The sequence below is a fragment of the Triturus cristatus genome, chromosome 9 (genome assembly GCF_964204655.1).
Source record: "Triturus cristatus chromosome 9, aTriCri1.1, whole genome shotgun sequence".
Taxonomy (NCBI): Eukaryota; Metazoa; Chordata; class Amphibia; order Caudata; family Salamandridae; genus Triturus; species Triturus cristatus.
Window position 1 is genome coordinate 820782098 of NC_140592.1, and position 25605 is coordinate 820807702.

General features: G+C 37.4%; 1 protein-coding gene across 3 annotated transcripts in view; it reads left to right on the forward strand.

Annotated features, from left to right (window-relative positions):
• AHNAK2 (AHNAK nucleoprotein 2) overlaps positions 1-25605 on the forward strand; it is a 407486-nt gene that overhangs the window by 374417 nt on the left and 7464 nt on the right. For all 3 annotated transcript variants that reach the window (XM_085626234.1, XM_085626235.1, XM_085626236.1), the window contains one exon: positions 1-25605. This exon is cut by the window's left edge; it is cut by the window's right edge. In XM_085626234.1, the coding sequence (XP_085482360.1) occupies positions 1-25605 (25605 nt within the window).

The following is a 25605-nucleotide window of genomic DNA, read 5'->3' on the forward strand; positions in this document are numbered from 1 at the left end:
TCAGGATAATGTGAATAAAGTTGTAGAGACTGAAATGTCATCTCCAGATATCAGAACACCTTTGGAGAAACATGTAGAAACTGAGGTGAAGGCAAAAAAGAGCAAAAAGAAAACAATTAGGATGAAAAGGACAACCATTGAAAAAGTTGTAACAAAAGAAAGGAGTCAAGAAGCACCAATATCTTTGCCAAAGGAAGGAAAAGTTGAACTGGGAAAAACTGAAGAGCTGAAAGAAATTGATGTACACGATAGTGTAAATGATGCAGGAATGGAAATTTTGATTCAAGAAGTTAATGCAACGGAAATTCAGAAAGTACCAGAAACTTTGCACGTCCAGACGGTAAAAGTTGAATTCTCCTTAGAAGATTGTTTGGCTATGAAAGGGGATGTAGATAGTGGATCTATAGCAGAAACTACCAGCACTTCCACTGAACAAGAGCCACCTATTGAGGAGCATGTGTCAGAGAATGCTAGAATAAGCACAATTAAAGTAGAAGATGTGGAGCTGGAAGATAAAGATCAAATGTCTGTCGGACAAATTGCAGCTGATGCTATATCAAACTATAGTAGTGAGCCAGGCAAAGGTGTTGTGTGTGATCTTTCCACAACCGAGGATTCCGTCAATGACTTGGACAAATGGGAGAAAGGTATTTCTCTTTGTGATGCACAATTAACTGAAATGAGGCCCAGTGTACAAGAGCTAGAAACTGCAATCTACATTCCAGAAGAAAAAACAGACTCAGTGCTTCATGGGATGCTTACTGAAGCAACAACTGTTGATGCTTCATCTGAGACAGCGGCTAAACTAACCAAAACATCAAAGATGGAAATTGTCATTCCATCTGTAAAAATGCTTGATAAAGCGCACATTGAAATCACTTCTATAGACAATAAAATATCAAAGGAAGTTCTCAAACAAGTTGATGCATTGATGGAAAATATAGAATCTCAAGGAGATGTTGCAGAGTCCTCCACAAAAACTGAGATTCTAGAATATGACATTTCATTGAAACCTCACAAACTTACATTACCATCATTTGGAATAACAACTTCGCAAATACTGGACAATGCGAAAGCTCTGGAGGAAAGTAAGGAACAGCAAAAGGGATTCTCCCCTTCTGAGGAAAATGTGAATAAAGTTCCAGAGACTGAAATGTCATCTCCAGATATTGAAACACATTTGGAGAAAGATGTAGACATGGAAGTGAAGGCAAAAAAGAGCAAAAAGAAAACAATTAAAATGAAAAGGTCAACCATTGAAAAAGTTGTAACAAAAGAAAGGAGTCGAGAAGCACCTATAACTTTGCCAAAGGAAGGAAAAGTTAAATTGGCAAAAACTGAAGAGCTGAAAGAAGTTGATGTACAGGATAGTGAAAAGGATGCAAGAATGAAGATTTTGATTGAAGAAGTTAATGCAACGGAAATTCTGAAAGTACCAGATACTTTGCACGTTCAGATGGTAACATTTGAATTCTTCTTAGAAGATTGTTTGTCTATAAAAGAAGATGTAGATAGTGGATCTATAACAGACACTACCACCACTGCCACTCAACAAGAGCCACCTATTGAGGAGCATGTGTCAGAGAATGCTAGAATCAGCACAATAAAAGTGGAAGATGTGCAGCTGGAAGATAAAGATCAAATGCCTGGTGGAAAATTTGCAGCTAATGATGTATCAACTGATAGTAGTGTGCCTGGCAAAGATGATGTGTGTGATCTTTCGTCAACCGAGGATTCCATAAATGACTTGGACAAATGGAAGAAAGGTATTTCTCTTTTTGATGTAGTATTAACTGAATTGAGGTCCAGTGTACAAGATCTAGAAACTACAGTCGACATTCCAGAAGAAAAAACAGACTCAGAATTTCATGGGTTGCTTACTGAACCAACAACTATTGATGCTTTATCTGAGACAGTGGCTAAACTAACCAAAACATCAAAGATAGAAGTTGGCATTCCCTCTCAGAAAAAGGAAGAACTTGATAAAGCTCACATTGAAATACCCAATGATGAAATTGAAACAACTTCCATAGACATCAAAATATCAGAGGAAGTTCTTAAACAAGTTGATGCCAAGATGGGAAACATAGATATGTCAAGAAGCATTACAGAGTCTTCCAGAGAATCTGAGATTCTAAAGAGTGACAGTTCAGAGAAACTACACACTTTTAAATTACCATCATTTGGAATAACTACTTCACAAATACTGGAGGATGCGGAAGCTCTGGAAGACTGCAAGGAAGAGAAAAAGGAATTCTCACTTTCACCTGAGGATAATGTAAATAAAGTTCTTGAGGTTGAAATGTCATCTCCAGATATCGAAACACCTTTTAAGAAATCTGCAGAAACTGAAGTAAAGGCAGCAAAGGGCAAAAAGAAATCAATTAGAATGAAAAGTTCCACTGTTGAAAAAGCTGTAACAAAGGAAAGGAGTGGAGGAGCACCAATATCTTTGTCAAAGGAAGTAGTCGAATTGGAAAAAACTGAAGCGCTAAAGCAAGTTGATGTACAGGATAGTCAAAAGGATGAAGGAACGCACATTTTAATGAAAGAAGTTAATGAAACAGAAATTTGGAAAGAACCAGATATTTTGGGCGTCAAGACGGAAATAATTCAATTGTCCTTAGAAGATTATTTGGCTGTGAAAGAAGATGTAGATGGTGGATCTATAGAAGACACTACCAACAGTGCCATCCAACATGAGCTACCTATTAAGGACCATGTGTCAGAGAATGCTAGGATAAGCTCAATAAAATTAGATGTGCAGATGAGAGCTAAAGATCAAATGGGTGGTGGAAAAATAGCAGCTGATGATACCTCAACTGATATGAGTGTGCAAGTCAAAGGTGATGTGTGTGATCTTTCAACAACCGAGGTTTCCATCAATGATTTGGACAAATGGGAGAAAGGCATTTCTCTTTCTGATGAAAAATTAACTAAAATAAGGCTCAGTGAACAGGAGCAAAAAACTACAATCTACATTCCAAAGGAAAAAGCAGACTCTGAATGTCATGGGATGCTAAGTGAAGCAAACACTGTTGATGGTTACTCTGAGACAATGTTTGAACTCACCAAAACAATACAGATGGAAGCTGACATTCCATCTCTAAAAATAGAAGAACTTCATAAAGCTCACACTGAAACACCATATGATGAAATTGAAATAACTCCCATAGACATTAAAATATCAAAGGAAGTTTTTAAACAAGTTGATGCATTGATGGAAAATATAGAATCTCAAGGAGATGTTGCAGAGTCCTCCAGAGAATCTGAGATTCTAGAATATGACATTGCATTGAAACCTCACAAATTTACGTTACCATCATTCGGAATCACTTCTCTGCAAATGCTGGAGGGTGCAGAAGCTCTGGAGGAAAGCAAGGAAGGGCAAAATGAATTCTCACCTTCGCCTCAGGATAATGTGAATAAAGTTGTAGAGACTGAAATGTCATCTCCAGATATCAGAACACCTTTGGAGAAACATGTAGAAACTGAGGTGAAGGCAAAAAAGAGCAAAAAGAAAACAATTAGGATGAAAAGGACAACCATTGAAAAAGTTGTAACAAAAGAAAGGAGTCAAGAAGCACCAATATCTTTGCCAAAGGAAGGAAAAGTTGAACTGGGAAAAACTGAAGAGCTGAAAGAAATTGATGTACACGATAGTGTAAATGATGCAGGAATGGAAATTTTGATTCAAGAAGTTAATGCAACGGAAATTCAGAAAGTACCAGAAACTTTGCACGTCCAGACGGTAAAAGTTGAATTCTCCTTAGAAGATTGTTTGGCTATGAAAGGGGATGTAGATAGTGGATCTATAGCAGAAACTACCAGCACTTCCACTGAACAAGAGCCACCTATTGAGGAGCATGTGTCAGAGAATGCTAGAATAAGCACAATTAAAGTAGAAGATGTGGAGCTGGAAGATAAAGATCAAATGTCTGTCGGACAAATTGCAGCTGATGCTATATCAAACTATAGTAGTGAGCCAGGCAAAGGTGTTGTGTGTGATCTTTCCACAACCGAGGATTCCGTCAATGACTTGGACAAATGGGAGAAAGGTATTTCTCTTTGTGATGCACAATTAACTGAAATGAGGCCCAGTGTACAAGAGCTAGAAACTGCAATCTACATTCCAGAAGAAAAAACAGACTCAGTGCTTCATGGGATGCTTACTGAAGCAACAACTGTTGATGCTTCATCTGAGACAGCGGCTAAACTAACCAAAACATCAAAGATGGAAATTGTCATTCCATCTGTAAAAATGCTTGATAAAGCGCACATTGAAATCACTTCTATAGACAATAAAATATCAAAGGAAGTTCTCAAACAAGTTGATGCATTGATGGAAAATATAGAATCTCAAGGAGATGTTGCAGAGTCCTCCACAAAAACTGAGATTCTAGAATATGACATTTCATTGAAACCTCACAAACTTACATTACCATCATTTGGAATAACAACTTCGCAAATACTGGACAATGCGAAAGCTCTGGAGGAAAGTAAGGAACAGCAAAAGGGATTCTCCCCTTCTGAGGAAAATGTGAATAAAGTTCCAGAGACTGAAATGTCATCTCCAGATATTGAAACACATTTGGAGAAAGATGTAGACATGGAAGTGAAGGCAAAAAAGAGCAAAAAGAAAACAATTAAAATGAAAAGGTCAACCATTGAAAAAGTTGTAACAAAAGAAAGGAGTCGAGAAGCACCTATAACTTTGCCAAAGGAAGGAAAAGTTAAATTGGCAAAAACTGAAGAGCTGAAAGAAGTTGATGTACAGGATAGTGAAAAGGATGCAAGAATGAAGATTTTGATTGAAGAAGTTAATGCAACGGAAATTCTGAAAGTACCAGATACTTTGCACGTTCAGATGGTAACATTTGAATTCTTCTTAGAAGATTGTTTGTCTATAAAAGAAGATGTAGATAGTGGATCTATAACAGACACTACCACCACTGCCACTCAACAAGAGCCACCTATTGAGGAGCATGTGTCAGAGAATGCTAGAATCAGCACAATAAAAGTGGAAGATGTGCAGCTGGAAGATAAAGATCAAATGCCTGGTGGAAAATTTGCAGCTAATGATGTATCAACTGATAGTAGTGTGCCTGGCAAAGATGATGTGTGTGATCTTTCGTCAACCGAGGATTCCATAAATGACTTGGACAAATGGAAGAAAGGTATTTCTCTTTTTGATGTAGTATTAACTGAATTGAGGTCCAGTGTACAAGATCTAGAAACTACAGTCGACATTCCAGAAGAAAAAACAGACTCAGAATTTCATGGGTTGCTTACTGAACCAACAACTATTGATGCTTTATCTGAGACAGTGGCTAAACTAACCAAAACATCAAAGATAGAAGTTGGCATTCCCTCTCAGAAAAAGGAAGAACTTGATAAAGCTCACATTGAAATACCCAATGATGAAATTGAAACAACTTCCATAGACATCAAAATATCAGAGGAAGTTCTTAAACAAGTTGATGCCAAGATGGGAAACATAGATATGTCAAGAAGCATTACAGAGTCTTCCAGAGAATCTGAGATTCTAAAGAGTGACAGTTCAGAGAAACTACACACTTTTAAATTACCATCATTTGGAATAACTACTTCACAAATACTGGAGGATGCGGAAGCTCTGGAAGACTGCAAGGAAGAGAAAAAGGAATTCTCACTTTCACCTGAGGATAATGTAAATAAAGTTCTTGAGGTTGAAATGTCATCTCCAGATATCGAAACACCTTTTAAGAAATCTGCAGAAACTGAAGTAAAGGCAGCAAAGGGCAAAAAGAAATCAATTAGAATGAAAAGTTCCACTGTTGAAAAAGCTGTAACAAAGGAAAGGAGTGGAGGAGCACCAATATCTTTGTCAAAGGAAGTAGTCGAATTGGAAAAAACTGAAGCGCTAAAGCAAGTTGATGTACAGGATAGTCAAAAGGATGAAGGAACGCACATTTTAATGAAAGAAGTTAATGAAACAGAAATTTGGAAAGAACCAGATATTTTGGGCGTCAAGACGGAAATAATTCAATTGTCCTTAGAAGATTATTTGGCTGTGAAAGAAGATGTAGATGGTGGATCTATAGAAGACACTACCAACAGTGCCATCCAACATGAGCTACCTATTAAGGACCATGTGTCAGAGAATGCTAGGATAAGCTCAATAAAATTAGATGTGCAGATGAGAGCTAAAGATCAAATGGGTGGTGGAAAAATAGCAGCTGATGATACCTCAACTGATATGAGTGTGCAAGTCAAAGGTGATGTGTGTGATCTTTCAACAACCGAGGTTTCCATCAATGATTTGGACAAATGGGAGAAAGGCATTTCTCTTTCTGATGAAAAATTAACTAAAATAAGGCTCAGTGAACAGGAGCAAAAAACTACAATCTACATTCCAAAGGAAAAAGCAGACTCTGAATGTCATGGGATGCTAAGTGAAGCAAACACTGTTGATGGTTACTCTGAGACAATGTCTGAACTCACCAAAACAATACAGATGGAAGCTGACATTCAATTTCTAAAAATAGAAGAACTTCATAAAGCTCACACACAAACACCATATGATGAAATTGAAACAACTTCCATAGACATTAAAATATCAAAGGAAGTTCTTAAACAGGTTGATGCATTGATGGAAAATATAGAATCTCAAGGAGATGTTACAGAGTCCTCCAGAGAATCTAAGATTCTAGAATATGACATTTCATTGAAACCTCACAAACTTACGTTACCATCATTCGGAATAACATCTTCGCAAATACTGGAGGATGCTGAAGCTCTCGAGGAAAGCAAGGAAAGGCAAAAGGAATTCTCACCTTCTCCTGAGGATAATGTGAATAAAGTTCTAGAGACTGAAATGTCACCTTCAGAAATCAAAACACCTTTGGAGAAATATGTAGAAAGTGAAGTGAGGGCAGAAAAGAGCAAAAAGAAAACAATAAGAATGAAACGGTCAACCATTGAAACAGTTGTAACCAAAGAAAGGAGTCAAGAAGCACCAATATCATTGTCAAAGGAAGGAGAAGTCGAATTGGTAAAAACTGAAGAGGTGACAGAAATTGATAAACAGGATAGTGAAAAGGATGCAGAAATGAAGATTTTGATTGAAGAAGTTAATGCAACGGAAATTCTGAAAGTACCAGACACTTTGCATGTCCAGAAGGTAAAAGTTGAATTCTCCTTAGAAGATTGTTTCCGCATGAAAGAAGAAGTAGATAGTGGGTCTATAGCAGAGACTACCAGCACTGCCACTCAAAAAGAGCCACCTATTGAGGGGCATGTTTTAGAGAATGCTAGGATAAGCACAATAAAAGTAGAAGATGTGCAGCTGGAAGATAAAGATCAAATGACTTTTGGAAAATATGCAGTTGATGATATATCAACTGATATTACTGTGCCAGGCAAAGGTGATGTGCGTCATCTTTCAACAACTGAGCATTCCATCACTGACTTGGACAAAGGGGAGAAAGGTATTTCTCTTTGTGATATAGTATTAACTGAATTGAGGTCCAGTGTACAAGAACTAGAAACTATAGTCTATATTCCAGAAGACAAAATAGACTCAGAATTTCATGGGATACTTACTGAACTAACACCTGTTGATGCTTTATCTGAGACAGTGGCGCAACTAACCAAAACATCAAAGATGGAAATTGGCATTCCATCTTTAAAAATAGAAGAACTTGATAAAGCTCACATTGAAACACCCGATGATGAAATTGGAACAACTTCCATAGACATCAAAATATCAGAGGAAGTTCTAAAACAAGTTGAAGCTAAGTTGGGAAATATAGATATTCCAGGAGGCATTATCGAGTCCTCCGGAGAAACTAATATTCTAGAATTTGACGGTTCAGTGAAACTACACAAATTAAAAGTATCATCATTTGGAATCATTTCTTCGCAAATACTGGAGGATGCAGAAGCTCTGAAAGAAAGCAAGGAAGAGAAAAAGGAATTCTTACCTTCACCTGAGGATAATGTAAATAAAGTCCTAGATGTTGACATGTCTTGTCCAGATATCGAAACACCTTTTATGAAATCTGTAGAAACTGAAGTAAAGGCAGCAAAGGGCAAAAAGAAATCAATTAGAATGAAAAGGTCCACTGTTGAAAAAGTTGTAACAAAAGAAAGGAGAGGAGAAGTACCAGTATCTTTGTCAAAGGAAGAAGTTGAATTGACAAAACAGGAAGAGCTAAAAGAAGCTGATGTGCAAGATAGTGAAAATTATGAAGCAACGCACAAATTGATGAAAGAAGTTAATGCAACTGAAATTTTGAAAGAACCAGATACTTTGAGCCTCCAGACAGAAAGAGTTGAATTGTCCTTAGAAGATTCTTTGGCTATGAAAGAAGAAGTAGATGGTGGCTCTATAGCAAATACTACCATCAGTGCCATCCAACATGATGTACCTATTAAGGACCATGTGTCACAAAATGCTAGGATAAGCTCGGTAAAAGTAGAAGATATGCAGATGGAAGATAAAGATCAAACGAGTGGTGGAAAAATAGCAGCTAGTGATATATCAACTGATATTAGTGTGCAAGTCAAAGGTGATGTGTGTGATAATTCAGCAACCGAGAATTCCATCAACGACTTAGACAAATGTGAGAAAGGCATTTCTCTTTGTGATGATAAACTAACTGAAATAAGGCCCAGTAAAGAGGGGCAAGAAACTGCAATCTACATTCCAAAGGAAAAAGACGAATCTGAATGTCATGGGATGCTTACTGAAGCAAAAACTGTTGATGGTTACTCTGAAACAATGTCTGAACTCACCAAAACAATACAGATGGAAGCTGACATTCAATTTCTAAAAATAGAAGAACTTCATAAAGCTCACACACAAACACCATATGATGAAATTGAAACAACTTCCATAGACATTAAAATATCAAAGGAAGTTCTTAAACAGGTTGATGCATTGATGGAAAATATAGAGTCTCAAGTAGATGTTACTGAGTCCTTCAGAGAATCTAAGATTCTAGAATATGACATTTCATTGAAACCTCACAAACTTACGTTACCATCATTCGGAATAACATCTTCGCAAATACTGGAGGATGCTGAAGCTCTCGAGGAAAGCACGGAAAGGAAAAAGGAATTCTCACCTTCTCCTGAGGATAATGAGAATAAAGTTCTAGAGACTGAAATGTCACCTTTAGAAATCGAAACACCTTTGGAGAAATATGTAGAAAGTGAAGTGAAGGCAGAAAAGAGCAAAAAGAAAACAATAAGAATGAAACGGTCAACCATTGAAACAGTTGTAACCAAAGAAAGGAGTCAAGAAGCACCAATATCATTGTCAAAGGAAGGAGAAGTCGAATTGGCAAAAACTGAAGAGGTGACAGAAGTTGATGTACAGGATAGTGAAAAGGATGCAGAAATGAAGATTTTGATTGAAGAAGTTAATGCAACGGAAAATCTGAAAGTACCAGACACTTTGCATGTCCAGAAGGTAAAAGTTGAATTCTCCTTAGAAGATTGTTTGCGCATGAAAGAAGAAGTAGATAGTGGGTCTATAGCAGACACTACCAGCACTGCCACTCAAAAAGAGCCACGTATTGAGGGGCATGTTTTAGAGAATGCTAGGATAAGCACAATAAAAGTAGAAGATGTGCAGCTGGAAGATAAAGATCAAATGACTTTTGGAAAATTTGCAGCTGATGATATATCAACTGATATTACTGTGCCAGGCAAAGGTGATGTGTGTCATCTTTCGACAACTGAGCATTCCATCAATGACTTGGACAAAGGGGAGAAAGGTATTTCTCTTTGTGATGTAGTATTAACTGAATTGAGACCCAGTGTACAAGAACTAGAAACTATAGTCTACATTCCAGAAGACAAAATAGACTCAGAATTTCATGGGATGCTTACTGAACTAACACCTGTTGATGCTTTATCTGAGACAGTGGCGCAACTGACCAAAACATCAAAGATGGAAACTGGCATTCCATCTTTAAAAATAGAAGAACTTGATAAAGCTCACATTGAAACACCCGATGATGAAATTGGAACAACTTCCACAGACATCAAAATATCAGAGGAAGTTCTAAAACAAGTTGAAGCTAAGTTGGGAAATATAGATATTCCAGGAGGCATTCCTGAGTCCTCCGGAGAAACTAAGATTATAGAATTTGACGGTTCAGTGAAACTACACAAATTAAAAGTATCATCATTTGGAATAATTTCTTCGCAAATACTGGAGGATGCAGAAGCTCTGAAAGAAAGCAAGGAAGAGAAAAAGGAATTCTTACCTTCACCTGAGGATAGTGTAAATAAAGTCCTAGATGTTGACATGGCATGTCCAGATATCGAAACACCTTTTATGAAATCTGTAGAAACTGAAGTAAAGGCAGCAAAGGGCAAAAAGAAATCAATTAGAATGAAAAGGTCCACTGTTGAAAAAGTTGTAACAAAAGAAAGGAGAGGAGAAGTACCAGTATCTTTGTCAAAGGAAGAAGTTGAATTGACAAAACATGAAGAGCTAAAAGAAGCTGATGTGCAGGATAGTGAAAATGATGAAGCAACGCACATATTGATGAAAGAAGTTAATACAACTGAAATTTTGAAAGAACCAGATACTTTGAGCGTCCAGACAGAAAGAGTTGGATTGTCCTTAGAAGATTCTTTGGCTATGAAAGAAGAAGTAGATGGTGGCTCTATAGCAGATACTACCATCAGTGCCATCCAACATGATGTACCTATTAAGGACCATGTGTCACAGAATGCTAGGATAAGCTCGGTAAAAGTAGAAGATATGCAGATGGAAGATAAAGATCAAACGAGTGGTGGAAAAATAGCAGCTAGTGATACATCAACTGATATTAGTGTGCAAGTCAAAGGTGATGTGTGTGATAATTCAGCAACCGAGAATTCCATCAACGACTTAGACAAATGTGAGAAAGGCATTTCTCTTTGTGATGATAAACTAACTGAAATAAGGCCCAGTAAAGAGGGGCAAGAAACGGCAATCTACATTCCAAAGGAAAAAGACGAATCTGAATGTCATGGGATGCTTACTGAAGCAAAAACTGTTGATGGTTACTCTGAAACAATGTCTGAACTCACCAAAACAACACAGATGGAAGCTGACATTCAATTTCTAAAAATAGAAGAACTTCATAAAGCTCACACACAAACACCATATGATGAAATTGAAACAACTTCCATAGACATTAAAATATCAAAGGAAGTTCTTAAACAGGTTGATGCATTGATGGAAAATATAGAGTCTCAAGGAGATGTTACAGAGTCCTTCAGAAAATCTAAGATTCTAGAATATGACATTTCATTGAAACCTCACAAAATTACATTACCATCATTCGGAATAACATCTTCGCAAATACTGGAGGATGCTGAAGCTCTCGAGGAAAGCAAGGAAAGGCAAAAGGAATTCTCAACTTCTCCTGAGGATAATGAGAATAAAGTTCTAGAGACTGAAATGTCACCTTTAGAAATCGAAACACCTTTGGAGAAATATGTAGAAAGTGAAGTGAAGGCAGAAAAGAGCAAAAAGAAAACAATAAGAATGAAACGGTCAACCATTGAAACAGTTGTAACCAAAGAAAGGAGTCAAGAAGCACCAATATCATTGTCAAAGGAAGGAGAAGTCGAATTGGTAAAAACTGAAGAGGTGACAGAAGTTGATGTACAGGATAGTGAAAAGGATGCAGAAATGAAGATTTTGATTGAAGAAGTTAATGCAACGGAAATTCTGAAAGTACCAGACACTTTGCATGTCCAGAAGGTAAAAGTTGAATTCTCCTTAGAAGATTGTTTGCGCATGAAAGAAGAAGTAGATAGTGGGTCTATAGCAGACACTACCAGCACTGCCACTCAAAAAGAGCCACCTATTGAGGGGCATGTTTTAGAGAATGATAGGATAAGCACAATAAAAGTAGAAGATGTGCAGCTGGAAGATAAAGATCAAATGACTTTTGGAAAATTTGCAGCTGATGATATATCAACTGATATTACTGTGCCAGGCAAAGGTGATGTGTGTCATCTTTCGACAACTGAGCATTCCATCAATGACTTGGACAAAGGGGAGAAAGGTATTTCTCTTTGTGATGTAGTATTCACTGAATTGAGGCCCAGTGTACAAGAACTAGAAACTATAGTCTACATTCCAGAAGACAAAATAGACTCAGAATTTCATGGGATGCTTACTGAACTAACACCTGTTGATGCTTTATCTGAGACAGTGGCGCAACTGACCAAAACATCAAAGATGGAAACTGGCATTCCATCTTTAAAAATAGAAGAACTTGATAAAGCTCACATTGAAACACCCGATGATGAAATTGAAACAACTTCCACAGACATCAAAATATCAGAGGAAGTTCTAAAACAAGTTGAAGCTAAGATGGGAAATATAGATATTCCAGGAGGCATTACCGAGTCCTCCGGAGAAACTAAGATTCTAGAATTTGACGGTTCAGTGAAACTACACAAATTAAAAGTATCATCATTTGGAATAATTTCTTCGCAAATACTGGAGGATGCAGAAGCTCTGAAAGAAAGCAAGGAAGAGAAAAAGGAATTCTTACCTTCACCTGAGGATAATGTAAAGAAAGTCCTAGATGTTGACATGTCATGTCCAGATATCGAAACACCTTTTATGAAATCTGTAGAAACTGAAGTAAAGGCAGCAAAGGGCAAAAAGAAATCAATTAGAATGAAAAGGTCCACTGTTGAAAAAGTTGTAACAAAAGAAAGGAGAGGAGAAGTACCAGTATCTTTGTCAAAGGAAGAAGTTGAATTGACAAAACATGAAGAGCTAAAAGAAGCTGATGTGCAGGATAGTGAAAATGATGAAGCAAAGCACATATTGATGAAAGAAGTTAATGCAACTGAAATTTTGAAAGAACCAGATACTTTGAGCGTCCAGACAGAAAGAGTTGAATTGTCCTTAGAAGATTCTTTGGATATGAAAGAAGAAGTAGATGGTGGCTCTATAGCAGATACTACCATCAGTGCCATCCAACATGATGTACCTATTAAGGACCATGTGTCACAGAATGCTAGGATAAGCTCGGTAAAAGTAGAAGATATGCAGATAGAAGATAAAGATCAGACGAGTGGTGGAAAAATAGCAGCTAGTGATACATCAACTGATATTAGTGTGCAAGTCAAAGGTGATGTGTGTGATAATTCAGCAACCGAGAATTCCATCAACGACTTAGACAAATGTGAGAAAGGCATTTCTCTTTGTGATGATAAATTAACTGAAATCATGCCCAGTAAAGAGGGGCAAGAAACTGCAAACTGCATTCCAAAGGAAAAAGACGAATCTGAATGTCATGGGATGCTTACTGAAGCAAAAACTGTTGATGGTTTCTCTGAGACAATGGCTGAACTCACCAAATCATTACAGATGGAAGCTGACATTCCATCTCTAAAAATAGAAGAACTTCATAAAGCTCACACTGAAACACCATATGATGAAATTGAAATAACTCCCATAGACATTAAAATATCAAAGGAAGTTTTTAAACAAGTTGATGCATTGATGGAAAATATAGAATCTCAAGGAGATGTTGCAGAGTCCTCCAGAGAATCTGAGATTCTAGAATATGACATTGCATTGAAACCTCACAAATTTACGTTACCATCATTCGGAATCACTTCTCTGCAAATGCTGGAGGGTGCAGAAGCTCTGGAGGAAAGCAAGGAAGGGCAAAATGAATTCTCACCTTCGCCTCAGGATAATGTGAATAAAGTTGTAGAGACTGAAATGTCATCTCCAGATATCAGAACACCTTTGGAGAAACATGTAGAAACTGAGGTGAAGGCAAAAAAGAGCAAAAAGAAAACAATTAGGATGAAAAGGACAACCATTGAAAAAGTTGTAACAAAAGAAAGGAGTCAAGAAGCACCAATATCTTTGCCAAAGGAAGGAAAAGTTGAACTGGGAAAAACTGAAGAGCTGAAAGAAATTGATGTACACGATAGTGTAAATGATGCAGGAATGGAAATTTTGATTGAAGAAGTTAATGCAACGGAAATTCTGAAAGTACCAGACACTTTGCATGTCCAGAAGGTAAAAGTTGAATTCTCCTTAGAAGATTGTTTGCGCATGAAAGAAGAAGTAGATAGTGGGTCTATAGCAGACACTACCAGCACTGCCACTCAAAAAGAGCCACCTATTGAGGGGCATGTTTTAGAGAATGATAGGATAAGCACAATAAAAGTAGAAGATGTGCAGCTGGAAGATAAAGATCAAATGACTTTTGGAAAATTTGCAGCTGATGATATATCAACTGATATTACTGTGCCAGGCAAAGGTGATGTGTGTCATCTTTCGACAACTGAGCATTCCATCAATGACGTGGACAAAGGGGAGAAAGGTATTTCTCTTTGTGATGTAGTATTCACTGAATTGAGGCCCAGTGTACAAGAACTAGAAACTATAGTCTACATTCCAGAAGACAAAATAGACTCAGAATTTCATGGGATGCTTACTGAACTAACACCTGTTGATGCTTTATCTGAGACAGTGGCGCAACTGACCAAAACATCAAAGATGGAAACTGGCATTCCATCTTTAAAAATAGAAGAACTTGATAAAGCTCACATTGAAACACCCGATGATGAAATTGAAACAACTTCCACAGACATCAAAATATCAGAGGAAGTTCTAAAACAAGTTGAAGCTAAGATGGGAAATATAGATATTCCAGGAGGCATTACCGAGTCCTCCGGAGAAACTAAGATTCTAGAATTTGACGGTTCAGTGAAACTACACAAATTAAAAGTATCATCATTTGGAATAATTTCTTCACAAATACTGGAGGATGCAGAAGCTCTGAAAGAAAGCAAGGAAGAGAAAAAGGAATTCTTACCTTCACCTGAGGATAATGTAAAGAAAGTCCTAGATGTTGACATGTCATGTCCAGATATCGAAACACCTTTTATGAAATCTGTAGAAACTGAAGTAAAGGCAGCAAAGGGCAAAAAGAAATCAATTAGAATGAAAAGGTCCACTGTTGAAAAAGTTGTAACAAAAGAAAGGAGAGGAGAAGTACCAGTATCTTTGTCACAGGAAGAAGTTGAATTGACAAAACATGAAGAGCTAAAAGAAGCTGATGTGCAGGATAGTGAAAATGATGAAGCAAAGCACATATTGATGAAAGAAGTTAATGCAACTGAAATTTTGAAAGAACCAGATACTTTGAGCGTCCAGACAGAAAGAGTTGAATTGTCCTTAGAAGATTCTTTGGCTATGAAAGAAGAAGTAGATGGTGGCTCTATAGCAGATACTACCATCAGTGCCATCCAACATGATGTACCTATTAAGGACCATGTGTCACAGAATGCTAGGATAAGCTCGGTAAAAGTAGAAGATATGCAGATGGAAGATAAAGATCAAACCAGTGGTGGAAAAATAGCAGCTAGTGATACATCAACTGATATTAGTGTGCAAGTCAAAGGTGATGTGTGTGATAATTCAGCAACCGAGAATTCCATCAACGACTTAGACAAATGTGAGAAAGGCATTTCTCTTTGTGATGATAAATTAACTGAAATCATGCCCAGTAAAGAGGGGCAAGAAACTGCAAACTGCATTCCAAAGGAAAAAGACGAATCTGAATGTCATGGGATGCTTACTGAAGCAAAAACTGTTGATGGTTTCTCTGAGACAATGGCTGAACTCACCAAATCATTACAGATGGAAGCTGACATTCCATCTCTAAAAATAGAAGAACTTCATAAAGCTCACACTGAAACACCATATGATGAAATTGAAATAACTCCCATAGACATTAAAATATCAAAGGAAGTTTTTAAACAAGTTGATGCATTGATGGAAAATATAGAATCTCAAGGAGATGTTGCAGAGTCCTCCAGAGAATCTGAGATTCTAGAATATGACATTGCATTGAAACCTCACAAATTTACGTTACCATCATTCGGAATCACTTCTCTGCAAATGCTGGAGGGTGCAGAAGCTCTGGAGGAAAGCAAGGAAGGGCAAAATGAATTCTCACCTTCGCCTCAGGATAATGTGAATAAAGTTGTAGAGACTGAAATGTCATCTCCAGATATCAGAACACCTTTGGAGAAACATGTAGAAACTGAGGTGAAGGCAAAAAAGAGCAAAAAGAAAACAATTAGGATGAAAAGGACAACCATTGAAAAAGTTGTAACAAAAGAAAGGAGTCAAGAAGCACCAATATATTTGCCAAAGGAAGGAAAAGTTGAACTGGGAAAAACTGAAGAGCTGAAAGAAATTGATGTACACGATAGTGTAAATGATGCAGGAATGGAAATTTTGATTCAAGAAGTTAATGCAACGGAAATTCAGAAAGTACCAGAAACTTTGCACGTCCAGACGGTAAAAGTGGAATTCTGCTTAGAAGATTGTTTGGCTATGAAAGGGGATGTAGATAGTGGATCTATAGCAGAAACTACCAGCACTTCCACTGAACAAGAGCCACCTATTGAGGAGCATGTGTCAGAGAATTCTAGAATAAGCACAATTAAAGTAGAAGATGTGGAGCTGGAAGATAAAGATCAAATGTCTGTCGGACAAATTGCAGCTGATGCTATATCAAACTATAGTAGTGAGCCAGGCAAAGGTGTTGTGTGTGATCTTTCGACAACCGAGGATTCCGTCAATGACTTGGACAAATGGGAGAAAGGTATTTCTCTTTGTGATGCACAATTAACTGAAATGAGGCCCAGTGTACAAGAGCTAGAAACTGCAATCTACATTCCAGAAGAAAAAACAGACTCAGTGCTTCATGGGATGCTTACTGAAGCAACAACTGTTGATGCTTCATCTGAGACAGCGGCTAAACTAACCAAAACATCAAAGATGGAAATTGTCATTCCATCTGTAAAAATGCTTGATAAAGCGCACATTGAAATCACTTCTATAGACAATAAAATATCAAAGGAAGTTCTCAAACAAGTTGATGCATTGATGGAAAATATAGAATCTCAAGGAGATGTTGCAGAGTCCTCCACAGAATCTGAGATTCTAGAATATGACATTTCATTGAAACCTCACAAACTTACATTACCATCATTTGGAATAACTTCTTCGCAAATACTGGACAATGCGAAAGCTCTGGAGGAAAGTAAGGAACAGCAAAAGGGATTCTCCCCTTCTGAGGAAAATTTGAATAAAGTTCCAGAGACTGAAATGTCATCTCCAGATATTGAAACACATTTGGAGAAAGATGTAGACACGGAAGTGAAGGCAAAAAAGAGCAAAAAGAAAACAATTAAAATGAAAAGGTCAACCATTGAAAAAGTTGTAACAAAAGAAAGGAGTCGAGAAGCACCAATAACTTTGCCAAAGGAAGGAAAAGTTAAATTGGCAAAAACTGAAGAGCTGAAAGAAGTTGATGTACAGGATAGTGAAAAGGATGCAAGAATGAAGATTTTGATTGAAGAAGTTAATGCAACGGAAATTCTGAAAGTACCAGATACTTTGCACGTTCAGATGGTAACATTTGAATTCTGCTTAGAAGATTGTTTGTCTATAAAAGAAGATGTACATAGTGGATCTATAACAGACACTACCACCACTGCCACTCAACAAGAGCTACCTATTGAGGAGCATGTGTCAGAGAATGCTAGAATCAGCACAATAAAAGTGGAAGATGTGCAGCTGGAAGATAAAGATCAAATGCCTGGTGGAAAATTTGCAGCTAATGATGTATCAACTGATAGTAGTGTGCCTGGCAAAGATGATGTGTGTGATCTTTCGTCAACTGAGGATTCCATCAATGACTTGGACAAATGGGAGAAAGGTATTTCTCTTTGTGATGTAGTATTAACTGAATTGAGGTCCAGTGTACAAGAACTAGAAACTACAGTCGACATTCCAGAAGAAAAAACAGACTCAGAATTTCATGGGTTGCTTACTGAACCAACAACTATTGATGCTTTATCTGAGACAGTGGCTAAACTAACCAAAACATCAAAGATAGAAATTGGCATTCCATCTCAGAAAAAGGAAGAAATTGATAAAGCTCACATTGAAATACCCAATGATGAAATTGAAACAACTTCCATAGACGTCAAAATATCAGAGGAAGTTCTTAAACAAGTTGATGCCAAGATTGGAAACATAGATATTCCAAGAAGCATTACAGAGTCTTCCAGAGAATCTGAGATTCTAAAGAGTGACAGTTCAGAGAAACTACACACTTTTAAATTACCATCATTTGGAATAACTTCTTCACAAATACTGGAGGATGCGGAAGCTCTGGAAGACTGCGAGGAAGAGAAAAAGGAATTCTCACTTTCACCTGAGGACAATGTAAATAAAGTTATTGAGGTTGAAATGTCATCTCCAGATATCGAAAAACCTTTTAAGAAATCTGCAGAAACTGAAGTAAAGGCAGCAAAGGGCAAAAAGAAATCAATTAGAATGGAAAGTTCCACTGTTGAAAAAGCTGTAACAAAAGAAAGGAGTGGAGGAGTACCAATATCTTTGTCAAAGGAAGAAGTCGAATTGGAAAAAACTGAAGCGCTAAAGCAAGTTGATGTACAGGGTAGTCAAAAGGATGAAGGAACGCACATTTTAATGAAAGAAGTTAATGCAACAGAAATTGTGAAAGAACCAGATATTTTGGGCGTCAAGACGGAAAGAATTCAATTGTCCTTAGAAGATTCTTTGGATATGAAAGAAGAAGTAGATGGTGGCTCTATAGCAGATACTACCATCAGTGCCATCCAACATGATGTACCTATTAAGGACCATGTGTCACAGAATGCTAGGATAAGCTCGGTAAAAGTAGAAGATATGCAGATAGAAGATAAAGATCAGACGAGTGGTGGAAAAATAGCAGCTAGTGATACATCAACTGATATTAGTGTGCAAGTCAAAGGTGATGTGTGTGATAATTCAGCAACCGAGAATTCCATCAACGACTTAGACAAATGTGAGAAAGGCATTTCTCTTTGTGATGATAAATTAACTGAAATCATGCCCAGTAAAGAGGGGCAAGAAACTGCAAACTGCATTCCAAAGGAAAAAGACGAATCTGAATGTCATGGGATGCTTACTGAAGCAAAAACTGTTGATGGTTTCTCTGAGACAATGGCTGAACTCACCAAATCATTACAGATGGAAGCTGACATTCCATCTCTAAAAATAGAAGAACTTCATAAAGCTCACACTGAAACACCATATGATGAAATTGAAATAACTCCCATAGACATTAAAATATCAAAGGAAGTTTTTAAACAAGTTGATGCATTGATGGAAAATATAGAATCTCAAGGAGATGTTGCAGAGTCCTCCAGAGAATCTGAGATTCTAGAATATGACATTGCATTGAAACCTCACAAATTTACGTTACCATCATTCGGAATCACTTCTCTGCAAATGCTGGAGGGTGCAGAAGCTCTGGAGGAAAGCAAGGAAGGGCAAAATGAATTCTCACCTTCGCCTCAGGATAATGTGAATAAAGTTGTAGAGACTGAAATGTCATCTCCAGATATCAGAACACCTTTGGAGAAACATGTAGAAACTGAGGTGAAGGCAAAAAAGAGCAAAAAGAAAACAATTAGGATGAAAAGGACAACCATTGAAAAAGTTGTAACAAAAGAAAGGAGTCAAGAAGCACCAATATCTTTGCCAAAGGAAGGAAAAGTTGAACTGGGAAAAACTGAAGAGCTGAAAGAAATTGATGTACACGATAGTGTAAATGATGCAGGAATGGAAATTTTGATTCAAGAAGTTAATGCAACGGAAATTCAGAAAGTACCAGAAACTTTGCACGTCCAGACGGTAAAAGTTGAATTCTGCTTAGAAGATTGTTTGGCTATGAAAGGGGATGTAGATAGTGGATCTATAGCAGAAACTACCAGCACTTCCACTGAACAAGAGCCACCTATTGAGGAGCATGTGTCAGAGAATTCTAGAATAAGCACAATTAAAGTAGAAGATGTGGAGCTGGAAGATAAAGATCAAATGTCTGTCGGACAAATTGCAGCTGATGCTATATCAAACTATAGTAGTGAGCCAGGCAAAGGTGTTGTGTGTGATCTTTCGACAACCGAGGATTCCGTCAATGACTTGGACAAATGGGAGAAAGGTATTTCTCTTTGTGATGCACAATTAACTGAAATGAGGCCCAGTGTACAAGAGCTAGAAACTGCAATCTACATTCCAGAAGAAAAAACAGACTCAGTGCTTCATGGGATGCTTACTGAAGCAACAACTGTTGATGCTTCATCTGAGACAGCGGCTAAACTAACCAAAACATCAAAGATGGAAATTGTCATTCCATCTGTAAAAATGCTTGATAAAGCGCACATTGAAATCACTTCTATAGACAATAAAATATCAAAGGAAGTTCTCAAACAAGTTGATGCATTGATGGAAAATACAGAATCTCAAGGAGATGTTGCAGAGTCCTCCACAGAAACTGAGATTCTAGAATATGACATTTCATTGAAACCTCACAAACTTACATTACCATCATTTGGAATAACTTCTTCGCAAATACTGGACAATGCGAAAGCTCTGGAGGAAAGTAAGGAACAGCAAAAGGGATTCTCCCCTTCTGAGGAAAATTTGAATAAAGTTCCAGAGACTGAAATGTCATCTCCAGATATTGAAACACATTTGGAGAAAGATGTAGACACGGAAGTGAAGGCAAAAAAGAGCAAAAAGAAAACAATTAAAATGAAAAGGTCAACCATTGAAAAAGTTGTAACAAAAGAAAGGAGGCGAGAAGCACCAATAACTTTGCCAAAGGAAGGAAAAGTTAAATTGGCAAAAACTGAAGAGCTGAAAGAAGTTGATGTACAGGATAGTGAAAAGGATGCAAGAATGAAGATTTTGATTGAAGAAGTTAATGCAACGGAAATTCTGAAAGTACCAGATACTTTGCACGTTCAGATGGTAACATTTGAATTCTCCTTAGAAGATTGTTTGTCTATAAAAGAAGATGTACATAGTGGATCTATAACAGACACTACCACCACTGCCACTCAACAAGAGCCACCTATTGAGGAGCATGTGTCAGAGAATGCTAGAATCAGCACAATAAAAGTGGAAGATGTGCAGATGAGAGATAAAGATCAAATGGGTGGTGGAAAAATAGCAGCTGATGATACCTCAACTGATATGAGTGTGCAAGTCAAAGGTGATGTGTGTGATCTTTCAACAACCGAGGTTTCCATCAATGACTTGGACAAATGGGAGAAAGGCATTTATCTTTCTGATGAAAAAATAACTGAAATAAGGCACAGTGAACGGGAGCAAAAAACTACAATCAACATTCCAAAGGAAAAAGCAGACTCTGAATGTCATGGGATGCTAAGTGAAGCAAAAACTGTTGATAGTTACTCTGAGACAATGTCTGAACTCACCAAATCATTACAGATGGAAGCTGACATTCCATCTCTAAAAATAGAAGAACTTCATAAAGCTCACACTGAAACACCATATGATGAAATTGAAATAACTCCCATAGACATTAAAATATCAAAGGAAGTTTTTAAACAAGTTGATGCATTGATGGAAAATATAGAATCTCAAGGAGATGTTGCAGAGTCCTCCAGAGAATCTGAGATTCTAGAATATGACATTGCATTGAAACCTCACAAATTTACGTTACCATCATTCGGAATCACTTCTCTGCAAATGCTGGAGGGTGCAGAAGCTCTGGAGGAAAGCAAGGAAGGGCAAAATGAATTCTCACCTTCGCCTCAGGATAATGTGAATAAAGTTGTAGAGACTGAAATGTCATCTCCAGATATCAGAACACCTTTGGAGAAACATGTAGAAACTGAGGTGAAGGCAAATAAGAGCAAAAAGAAAACAATTAGGATGAAACGGTCAACCATTGAAACAGGTGTAACCAAAGAAAGGAGTCAAGAAGTGCCAATATCATTGTCAAAGGAAGGAGAAGTCGAATTGGTAAAAACTGAAGAGGTGACAGAAGTTGATGTACAGGATAGTGAAAAGGATGCAGAAATGAAGATTTTGATTGAAGAAGTTAATGCAACGGAAATTCTGAAAGCACCAGATACTTTGCATGTCCAGAAGGTAAAACTTGAATTCTCCTTAGAAGATTGTTTGCGTATGAAAGAAGAAGTAGATAGTGGGTCTATAGCAGACACTACCAGCACTGCCACTCAAAAAGAGCCACCTATTGAGGAGCATGTTTTAGAGAATGCTAGGATAAGCACAATAAAAGTAGAAGATGTGCAGCTGGAAGATAAAGATCAAATGACTTTTGGAAAATTTGCAGCTGATGATATATCAACTGATATTACTGTGCCAGGCAAAGGTGATGTGTGTCATCTTTCGACAACTGAGCATTCCATCAATGACTTGGACAAATGGGAGAAAGGTATTTCTGTTTGTGATGTAGTATTAACTAAATTGAGGTCCAGTGTACAAGAACTAGAAACTATAGTCTACATTCCAGAAGAAAAAATAGACTCAGAATTTCATGGGATGCTTACTGAACTAACACCTGTTCATGCTTTATCTGAGACAGTGGCGCAACTAACCAAAACATCAAAGATGGAAACTGGCATTCCATCTTTAAAAATAGAAGAACTTGATAAAGCTCACATTGAAACAACGGATGATGAAATTGGAACAACTTCCATGGACATCAAAATATCAGAGAAAGTTCTAAAACAAGTTGAAGCTAAGTTGGGAAATATAGATGTTCCAGGAAGCATTACCGAGTCCTCCGGAGAAACTAAGATTCTAGAATTTGACGGTTCAGTGAAACTGCACAAATTTAAAGTACCATCATTTGGAATCATTTCTTCGCAAATACTGGAGGATGCAGAAGCTCTAAAAGAAAGCAAGGAAGAGAAAAAGGAATTCTTACCTTCACCTGAGGATAATGTAAATAAAGTCCTAGATGTTGACATGTCATGTCCAGATATCGAAACACCTTTTATGAAATCTGTAGAAACTGAAGTAAAGGCAGCAAAGGGCAAAAATAAATCAATTAGAATGAAAAGGTCCACTGTTGAAAAAGTTGTAACAAAAGAAAGGAGAGGAGAAGTACCAGTATCTTTGTCAAAGGAAGAAGTTGAATTGACAAAACATGAAGAGCTAAAAGAAGCTGATGTGCAGGTTAGTGAAAATGATGAAGCAACGCACATATTGATGAAAGAAGTTAATGCAACTGAAATTTTGAAAGAACCAGATACTTTGAGCGTCCAGACAGAAAGAGTTGAATTGTCCATAGAAGATTCTTTGGCTATGAAAGAAGATGTAGATGGTGGCTCTATAGCAGACACTACCAGCAGTGCCATCCAACATGATCTACCTATTAAGGACTATGTGTCACAGAATGCTAGGATAAGCTCAGTAAAAGTAGAAGATATGCAGATGGAAGATAAAGATCAAACGAGTGGTGGAAAAATAGCAGCTGATGATACATCAACTGATATTAGTGTGCAAGTCAAAGGTGATGTGTGTGATAATTCAGCAACCGAGAATTCCATCAACGACTTAGACAAATGTGAGAATGGCATTTCTCTTTCTGATGATAAACTAACTGAAATAAGGCCCACTAAAGAGGAGCAAGAAACTGCAATCTACATTCCAAAGGAAAAAGGAGAATCTGAATGTCATGGGATGCTTGCTGAAGCAGAAACTATTGATGGTTTCTCTGAGACAATGGCTGAACTCACCAAATCATTACAGATGGAAGCTGACATTCCATATCTAAAAATAGAAGAACTTCATAAAGCTCACACACAAACACCATATGATGAAATTGAAACAACTTCCATAGACATTAAAATATCAAATGAAGTTTTTAAACAAGTTGATGCATTGATGGAAAATATAGAATCTCAAGGAGATGTTGCAGAGTCCTCCAGAGAATGTGAGATTCTAGAATATGACATTGCATTGAAACCTCACAAATTTAGGTTACCATTATTCGGAATCACTTCTCTGCAAATGCTGGAGGGTACAGAAGCTCTGAAAGAAAGCAAGGAAGAGAAAAAGGAATTCTTACCTTCACCTGAGGAAAATGTGAATAAAGTTCCAGAGACTGAAGTGTCATCTCCAGATATCGAAACACCTTTGGAGAAACATGTAGACACTGAAGTGAAGGTAAAAAAGAGCAAAAAGAAATCAATTAAAATGAAAAGGTCAACCATTGAAAAAGTTGTAACAAAAGAAAGGAGTCGAGAAGCACCAATATCTTTGCCAAAGGAAGGAAAAGTTGAATTGGCAAAAACTGAAGAGGTGAAAGAAGTTGATGTACAGGATACTGTAAATGATGCAGGAATGGAGATTTTGATTGAAGAAGTTAATGCAATGGAAATTCTGAAAGTACCAGATACTTTGCCGATCCAGACGGTAAAAGTTGAATTCTCCTTAGAACATTGTTTGGCTATAAAAGAAGATGTAGATAGTGGATCTATAGCAGGTACTACCAGCACTGCCAGTCATCAACAGACACCTTCTGAGGAGCATGTGTCAGAGAATGCTATAATAAGCACAATAAAAGTGGAAGATGTGCAGCTGGAAGATAAAGATCAAACGACTGGTGGACAAATTGCACCTGATGATATATCAACTGATAGTAGTGTGCCAGGCAAAGGTGATGTGTGTGATCTTTTGACAACCGACGATTCCATCAATGATTTTGGCAAATGGGAGAAAGGTATTTCTCTTTCTGATGCAGAATCAACTGAAATGAGGGCCAGTGTACAAGAGACAGAAACTGCAATCTACATTCCAGAAGAAAAAACAGACTCAGAAGTTCATGGTTGTGCTTTGTCTGAGACAGTGGCGAAACTAACCAAAACATCAAAGATGAAAACTGGCATTCCATCTCTAAAAATGGTAGAACTTAATAAAGCTCACATTGAAACACCTGATGATGAAATTGGAACAACTTCCATGGACATCAAAATATCAGAGGAAGTTCTTAAACAAGTTGATGTCAAGATGGGAAATATAGATATTCCAGGAGGCATTACAGAGTCCTCTAGAGAAACTGAGATTCTAGAATTTGACGGTTCAGTGAAACTACACAATTTTAAATTACCATCATTTGGAATAATTTCTTCGCAAATACTGGAGGATGCGGAAGCTCTGACAGAAAGCAAGGAAGAGAAAAAGGAATTCTTACCTTCACCTGTGGATAATGTAAATAAAGTCCTAGATGTTGAAATGTCATATCCAGATACCGAAACACCTTTTATGAAATCTGTGGAAACTGAAGTAAAGGCAGCAAAGGGCAAAAAGAAATCACTTAGAATGAAAAGGTACACTGTTGAAAAAGTTGTAACAAATGAAAGGAGCGGAGAAGTACCAGTATCTTTGTCAAAGGAAGAAGTTGAATCAACAAAAACCAAAGAGTTAAAAGAAGTTGATGTACAGGATAGTGAAAAGGATGAAGTAATGCACATTTTGACGAAAGAAGTTAATGCAACCGAAATTTTAAAAGAACCAGATACTTCTAGCGTCCAGACTGAAAGAGTTGAATTGTACTTAGAAGATTCTTTGGCTATGAAAGAAGATGTAGATGGTGGCTCTATTGCAGACACTACCAGCAGTGCCATCCAACATGATCTACCTATTAAGGACCATGTGTCAGAGAATGCTAGGATAAGTTCGATAAAAGTAGAAGATGGTGG